Source organism: Triturus cristatus, chromosome 4_1, assembly GCF_964204655.1.
Source record: "Triturus cristatus chromosome 4_1, aTriCri1.1, whole genome shotgun sequence".
In the NCBI taxonomy this organism is placed as follows: domain Eukaryota; kingdom Metazoa; phylum Chordata; class Amphibia; order Caudata; family Salamandridae; genus Triturus; species Triturus cristatus.
In genome coordinates this window covers 884,407,941-884,416,258 of record NC_140585.1, presented here as the reverse complement: position 1 = coordinate 884,416,258, position 8,318 = coordinate 884,407,941, and the positions used below count along the sequence as shown (strand labels likewise).

General features: G+C 49.2%; 1 protein-coding gene across 8 annotated transcripts in view; it reads right to left on the bottom strand.

Moving 5' to 3' along the window:
• Nucleotides 1-8,318, bottom strand: part of TMEM209 (transmembrane protein 209) — a 269,726-nt gene that overhangs the window by 78,727 nt on the left and 182,681 nt on the right. For 4 of the 8 annotated variants that reach the window (XM_085653618.1, XM_085653617.1, XM_085653616.1 and 1 more), the window contains one exon: nucleotides 1,529-2,546. The exons of 3 other annotated variants lie outside the window; for them this stretch is intronic. In XM_085653618.1, coding sequence (XP_085509744.1) covers nucleotides 1,680-2,546 — 867 coding nt within the window. In that variant the 3' untranslated portion in view covers nucleotides 1,529-1,679. Of the gene's footprint in view, nucleotides 1-1,528; nucleotides 2,547-8,318 lie in introns of those variants that run through there. One more of the 8 variants, XM_085653624.1, reaches the window with a different exon arrangement.

Here is an 8,318-nt window from a genome sequence, read left to right as displayed (position 1 = left end):
CCGTTAGAATTCATCCATAATTCTTTAGTTTTAGCAGGAAAAAAAGTCCAAGCTTTTGTTCTATATCCCCGTTTTGATACTGGTTAAAGAGGTCTCCCTCCAGTGGTTGAACTGGCATCTAGGTAAAAGTGTTGCATTTTCTTCCCAATTTGCTCTTGGGCAATCACTCCCAGGCACAAGTGACTCACTCTCACTATTGGCCCATTCTTTTTTGGAGTCATTTATCTAGTATTTTGTAATATTCAGAGACTGGCCTTTAAGTTGTGCTCTTGGCTAGGATTAGATACCTGGGGTTGAGTCATTTTTGATCTCCACCCAGCTTGTAGAAAAACATTGCTCTCAATTATTTTCAAGTTTCTCTTTATTCCAAAAGGCCTTGTATGCTTCATCCGTGACAAATTCAGACGCCCCAGCTTTTTCATCAGTTGCAGCATTGCAACCTGATGTGGTCTAATGCCAAAATCTTGTGCTTTTATCTCGTTTTCTAGTCTTCGATTTAGTCATTCAGCCTACCCAATATTCCGATTTTATTTCCTCCATCTTCAGAAGAGTGACCATAGGATCAGGCTTGTTCAACTATTGTAGTCACTTTCCTCCTGTGTGTTCACTTCCTTTGTTGCACCCTACTAAAAGGGTTGTCCTCTGCTTACAACACAAAGTAGATCATCAAAGATCATCTCTTTTACTGTATCTAACTCTTGTATCAATGACCTTGAAAACAATCTCTGTTTTGGTTCCCTTAATGCAAAGGCTGCATCAACGGAACAAGGGCCGCACCTTCATTAAGTGCTCAGCATTTCATTCGTAACCTTCACCATGGACTTGGAGGATTTCCCAACTCATTGTTCCTGTTGTCTTTGATGCTTAACAAATACATTTTCGAGCAGCCACGTCTACAGCAGATTAGTCGCTTACGCCAATTTAGTCCTATACATGAGACGGCAGTGCCAAAGTGAAAACTATGGTGCTTCCAACCTCTGCATGCTGCGCCTGTCATGAATGATGGTCTGTATCAAGTTGAATTAGTCTTAACGGAGCCAGAATCCTTGTTCAGAAGTATCAACTGGTTACACAGTTGAACTAGAGGGATGCAGGGATCATCCACCTTTGTGTTATCCAAACACCATCTGGGGAAAATGCAATTGACGGCTTCTGATCACAGTTTAACTGCGTTGCGCCACAATCAAAGACATCGAACAACAGTGCAATGGATTCCTCATATCGATGCATATTGATTTAGAGGTCCTTGTTTCGTACAAGTAGCTGAAACTTGTAACCAGAGTTAACCAGCCATTTCTGTTCCTTCCCATGATCAGTGCAAATACTTTTGTTGCATTAAAGTAGAATTGGGTAGCTTGGAATATTACCAATGAAAGTACCGTACAGAGGACATTCTCTAGCAACGCAATCAAGGAATTCTTGAAAGCAAACTGCTCCTGCGTATTGAAGCGTTATACACCCAAGTCCTGCTCTCTATATGCGACAGTGAAAAATGCTTCATGAAATGGCATTTTTGTGCGCTTACAAGGACATCTAAATTGTTCATTTTGACTGGTTAGAACATGAATGCCTAACAGGTATGTATAATAAATTATAAGTGCCTTTTGCCTAAAGAGACCAATGAAACTGTTGGAGGGCTCATGTGCAAGTCCAAGAGGCATTACATAAGTGGAATACGATCATATATTTACTGTGACAGGTTTTTCTTTGCAGACTGTATTGCTGATGCTTAATTTTGGAAAAGGGACACATTTTTGGGATTGCAAGCATCTGAACAGATGTTGCCTACTTTTTAGAATGTCAAAGTAAATCTGTGAACAAACAGTAGGGACAGGGTGATGGGCTAGCTCAAATGCATTGGCAGCAGCAAAAATGCCACAATCGGACCCATTTGATTGTCTTTGACAAGAAATAATGTTTACTTGCAGCTTTCCCTTTGGATCCACTTGGGTAGCATATAATTGTTTCATTTGTGCCTGTACATAATTAGAAAGAGGCCGCCGGAGGCTGTCTACATATAGCACTTTTCCACCAATGCAAGCAGTTGTTACCCAGTGATGATGGTCATAAAGAATCTGCACAGTATCAACCACCACTGCCTTAAAACCACCGGGTGACTGAGAGAGCAGTGTTGTTTGACTAGGCGAATGACCCAAATGCAAGCTAACAATTGTGTTCACAGCATCTATTAATCGATCATTGAGCCAACCACCAGACAAGAGAGCTTTGGAATCAGACATATAAAGATGAAGCCCAGCTACCCAGATTTCCTCACTTTCATCTTCAGTCTCAGAAGAGCTGGAGATGTCAATCTTATCCACAGCCCTAGCTGAATGGTTCCCCTCCAGTTTTTCCATTTTAACAGTTCTTTGTTTTATGTTGCAAGCATTGTACTTCTCCTTCGCAACGTTTCCATTTCTGTCTCCAAGATGAAAAATGCTCTTCCCAGGTACTTCAGCTATGTGGAGTCCTAGGAAACGCTTAAAGAGCTTCTCGCCCATTCGGGTATCCGTTGGTCTGTTCACTCGCAAACCTTTATCACCAACCTATATATAAAAATATTACATGAGTAATGACACTATTTACACTTCAGACACTAAGACTGTATAAACTTAAAAAATCCCAATGCCCTCATTATTGATCATTCCCAATGCTAGGTCGAGGATTTCAAAAATTAGATTTGTTGAACAAAAAGAAAAAAGGGTATTTAACAAAAATCCTTTAAGTACAAAAAGGCAATCTCCAGGTTGACAAAGCTGCAAGCATAACATGGAAGAAAATACGTTTCTTACCTTGTGCATCAAATTTGCAAAAAAGGCATATTTCTCATCCATACGGCTTGAAAATAGCAGCCCCAGTGTTCAGAATAGGCCAGAATATATTTAAAAATATTAATGAACATTTACTTTGTAAACATACCCTGAGGCCAGACACCACAAACCGAAACAATGTACCGTTGACATTCTACAGAGAAATCCCACAATGCTTCACTTTAACAAGTAGTGCTCAGTTCATTTTAGAAGCAGAAGAAGGAGTAGTTTCTTTTCTGTAACTCCAGTTCTGTAGTAGGGGTATCTCTGTTATAGTCATAATCTAGTGAATAGTCCCGCCCATGTGCGTGGACCCCGGAGCAATAAAAAATAATCTCTAAAGGTGACAAATCATGCAGACCTGCATCCACCTTTAAGAGAGAATTTAATTTAAAGACAGATAATGCAGCCTATACCCACAGGCTACACTGTCCAGAACTTCAACTAGAATTCCACCAACATCCACAAACAGCACTGCCTGTCCAGCTTTTCTCCACATAGGACAAAACCCTGCCTCTACCAGCAAAAGCCTCTGGAATGATGGAGAGGAAGGAGTGAACAGACAAGCCCCATAGGCTGCCATTATGTGGCTTAGAACAGGATACTGTGCCTTTAAGAAAACTTGCCAGATTTCCAGAACATTCCCCAATATCCCAGAATGCCCAGCAGGTCCCTTTTACTTTCAGTTCTTTTTGAAGGCGTAGCACGCCAGACCTGTAGCATTCTTCACATGAATAATTATCTCTCCACCGGGGAGGAGGGCGGGCACTTATGACTATAACAGAGATACCCCTACTACAGAACTGGAGTTACAGAAAATAAACTACTCCTTCTGTAGTAGGGGATCTCTGTGTATAGTCATAATCTAGTGAATAGAATGGCAAGCCCACCCCCACACAAAAACAGCGGTGGAGAACAAACAAGACAAAACCACTACTGTGCGAACAAATTTCGCAGCGAAGCCTGCCCAACCTGAGCATCTGCCCTGGCATCCGAGTCCAGACAGTAATGCGCAGCAAAGGTATGGACCGACTTCCAAGTGGCCGCCTTGCAGATTTCCGCAATAGGAACATTACGCAGCAAAGCCGTCGTGGCAGCTTTGCCCCTGGTGGAATAAGCCTTAGGTTTACCCCCTAAGGTCTTATTAGCCTTTTGATAACAGAATTGTATGCAGGACACAATCCACCGAGAAATGGACTGCTTAGAGGTCGCAAGACCAGTCCTGACTGATCCATAATTAACAAACAATTGGTCAGACCTACGAATATCCTTGGTCTTATCCAGATAAAATTTCAACACCCTCCGAACATCCAGGGAATGGAGAGACCTTTCCGCTGGCGAAGAGGGATTCTGAAAGAACGTAGGTAAAGTTATGGTCTGGTTGACATGAAAATCAGAGATAACCTTAGGAAGAAATTTAGGGTGAGTACGCATCACAACCTTAGCAGCATGAAATACAGTACAAGGTTCTTGACAACATAATGCCTGAAGTTCACTCACCCTGCGGGCCGATGTAATGGCCACTAGGAACGCCGTCTTCCAGGATAGGTGCTGCAATGAAGCCTTGTGAATGGGTTCAAAAGGCTCCTTCATCAGTCTGGACAGCAACACATTCAAGTCCCAGGAAGGCGAGGGAAGTCTGACGGGAGGAAACACTTTCTTCAAGCCTTCCAAAAAATCCTTGACCACAGGGAGACCACTTTCCTGCAAGTCCCCGGAATGCGCTCCCCAGCCCTGGAGAGACGCATCCGTCACGACACTCGTCGTGGGAATGTCCTTGTGGAAGGGAACCCCCTTGAGGAGGTTTTCCGCCGAACACCATCACTTCAGAGACTGAAGAGCATGTAGAGACAGTCGTATCTTGTCGTCCCAAGAGCCTGTCCTCTGATCCCACTGATCCTCCAAGCACTCCTGCAGTGGTCTCATGTGTAGCCGTGCATGAGGCGTGAGGAAGATACAGGAGGCCATCGATCCCAGTAGAGAAGACACCTTCCTCACTGTCGTCGATGGAGCAGTCCTGAGGTCCTGAGCCTTCCGAAGGAGCGATGACCGTCTCTCCTCCGAAGGAGACACGCTTGCTGACCGCGTATCGATGGAGGCTCTCAGGTACTGTATGCACTGGACCGGAGTCGGGACCGATTTGGACATGTTGACGTGTAACCCCAGCTTGTGCAAGAGAGCGCACGTCCACCGGAAGTGATCTTGCGCTTCTGAGTAGGATGATGCCTTGATCAGCCAATCGTCCAGATATGGGTAGACAAACACCTTGTTCCTTCGCAGATGTGCCGCCACCACCGCCATGCACTTCGAGAAGGTCCTGGGCGCAGACTTTAGCCCGAATGGCAGTACTGTGTATTGATAGTGATTGGCGCCGACTTGGAATCGCAGGAACTTCCTGTGCTTCCGTGCTATGGGCACATGGAAGTACGCATCCTGTAGATCTATGGCACACAGCCAGTCTCCCCGTTGCAGCTGAGGGTAAATCTGATGCAACGATAGCATGGGAAACTTCTCTGCGAATCCATTTGTTTGCCTGTCGCAAATCCAGAATGGGCCTGAACTCGTTCTTGTCCTTCTTGCGAACGAGGAAGAACCGAGAGTACAGACCTCTTCCCCTTTGAGACAGAGGTACCTCTTCTACCGCCTTTTTTCTCAACAAGATGTCTGCCTCCGCCTGGAGCTCTCTCAGCTGGAACTGAGAGCTGACCGGCGGAATCGCTGGAGGCGGGCTGATAAACCGAAGACTGTATCCATTGCAAACAATATTCAGCACCCACTTGTCCTGAGTAATTTTTCTCCACTCTGACGGAAAAAGTTGAATGCTTCCCCCCACTGGAGTGGGTAACGGTTGAGGGGGAAGTAGCCGCTCAGGGCCGAGACCCGGCCGGGCCCTTGGTAGTGGTAGCCGCCTGCTGGCCTCCTCTACCCCTCTGGCATTTCTGGAAGGGATTCCGCAACTGCTGCTGTTGGTGCTGCTGCTGTCCCGAACCCTGCCCACGCCCTCTGCCCGTAGACCCGAACCGCCTCTGGAACGGGCGCTTCTTGTTCTCGGCCTTCTCCAACCCGACGGCCGTCAGGGTTTCCGCCTCCGCCTTCATGCGGGCCATCTCATCATTCGCATGTTTTCCAAACAGGGTTTCCCCCGAGAAGGGCAGGTTGGCCACTCTGTGCTGCGCCTCTGGTTTGAGGGACGTCAGGCACAGCCACGAATGCCGCCTCTGGTGGACGCCATGACAGTAGGCGTGGGCGGCCAACAAGGAGACATGCGCCGATCACCTGATTCGAAACCAGCATGCCCTCACGCACGGTTTCCAAGAAGTCCTCCTTCCTGTCCCGGGGCAGCAGGTCCGCATACTGCTGCAGGGACTCCCACAGGGCCCGGTCGTAACGCCCCAACAAAGCCCCTGCACTCGCCGCCTTCATGGTGGTGGCGGCGGTCCCACACACCTTCCTGCCCGCAGAATCCAGCCAGCGGCTTTCTTTGTCAGGCGGGACCGTCGATGAAGGAGCGGTCGCATGTTGTTTCCTCGCCGCCGTCACGATGACCGAATCCGGCTTCGGGTCCACCCTCAAAAAGGTAGGGTCCGACTCCGGGGCCCTATACTTTTTCATGAGCCTGGAGGGGGCGGCTTTCGTCACCGGGAGTGAGGAACAGCTCCAACGCGGGCTCCACCAGTCCTGGTACAAGAGGCAGTAGAGGGCGAGACAGATGTTCTTATGAAGTGTCTCGAATATCACGGACGTCGTGGGTGTTGGAACCGTCACCGTGATACCCAACTTTGCTGCCCCTCTCAACAGCACCTCTTGGAAAGAGACCAAATCGTCCACCGGAGACACCCTAGTCCCCGGCGAGTCCGACAGCGTCGGGGAAAAATCTCTGGTCGAGGACCGCGTGTGCGACCTGGACCTGTGCCTCCTACGGCGTCGTCCTGAGTCCAACGATGACCGTCCATGGCTCCGTGATCTTCTCCTCCTGAGAGAGCGGGAGCGCGACCTCTTCGGCTTCGGTCTGCCCGCTGGTCTAGCCAGTCCCGGCGACCGCGGACGTCGCGGCTTCGGAGTCCCCTGCGGCGGAGTTGGGTACCTCGGAAGGGAAACCGACCGCGGAGGAACCGCCGGCGGCCCCAACGGAGTGCGTGGTAACGACCGAGGTGGGGGCGGCGGAGGCAGTGGTGCTGGCTGCGGATGCGGTGGTGGCGGTGGAGGCGGAGTCGGAGGTGGTGGAGGAGGAGGCGGTGGCGTAGGCATCCGAGGAGGCGTATACACCACAGAGTACACCGATCCCGAGGACTCTCTCTTCCTCGACGTCGATCTTCGCCTCGACGTCGATCTGTCGACCGCGACCTGCGCCTCGCCGGCGACCTTCTTGACGTCGATCGTCTAGACGTCGAACCTCTCTTCGACGGCGACGTCGACCGTCTCCTCTTCACAGACGGCAAACGGCGATCTCCCCTCAACGGCGAGCGCCGACGCCGGGTCCGATCTCGACGCCGACTGCTGGACGGCGACGTCGCAGAAGATGCCGATGTAGTCGACGGCGGCCTGTTCAGGTCCCTCGACGTCGACCGTCGACGCCGCTTCTCCCCAGAGCCCTGGGGAGACGGCGAACAGATGGTAGTCATCCCCCTCGACGCCGCCGTCGACGCCCTCGACGGGGAGTGGGGACGCTTACTGGTCTTCCTGCCCCTGGGGAGCCCCCCCAGAGGCCTCAGTATGGGCCAAATCAGCCCCTCCAGACCCACCTGGTGCCTTCAGCCTTCTCTCCTCCAGGACTTGAAGCCTGATCTTCATTCTGTCCCTCAGGGTCCTGGCTGAGAACGAGTGGCAGATTTCACAGTCTTCAGGCACGTGGGACTGGGGAAGGCAACCTATACACACCTCGTGTGGATCCGTTTTAGCATTTTTTCTACCACACTACCACAAGCCAGGCATGTTGACAGTACCAGCCACTAAGCACTTGAAAAAGTGACAAAAATTGACAAAAACTACAATAAACCCTTGAAAAGGGGAGAGCTCAATGCTCCAGGGTCCTGCTAGCAGGAGCCGGAAAAAAGAACTGAAAGTAAAAGGGACCTGCTGGGCATTCTGTGATACTGGGGAAAGTTCTGGAAATCTGGAAAGTTTTCTTAAAGGCACAGTATCCTGTTCTAAGCCACATAATGGCAGCCTATGTGGCTTGTCTGTCCACTCCTTCCTCTCTATCATTCCAGAGGCTTTTGCTGGTAGAGGCAGGGTTTTGTCCTATGTGGAGAAAAGCTGGACAGGCAGTGCTGTTTGTGGATGTTGGTGGAATTCTAGTTGAAGTTCTGGACAGTGTAGCCTGTGGGTATAGGCTGCATTATCTGTCTTTAAATTAAATTCTCTCTTAAAGGTGTATGCAGGTCTGCATGATTTGTCACCTTTAGAGATTATTTTTTATTGCTCTGGGGTCCACGCACATGGGCGGGACTATTCACTAGATTAGGACTATACACAGAGATCCCCTACTACAGAATCAAGACTATTTAG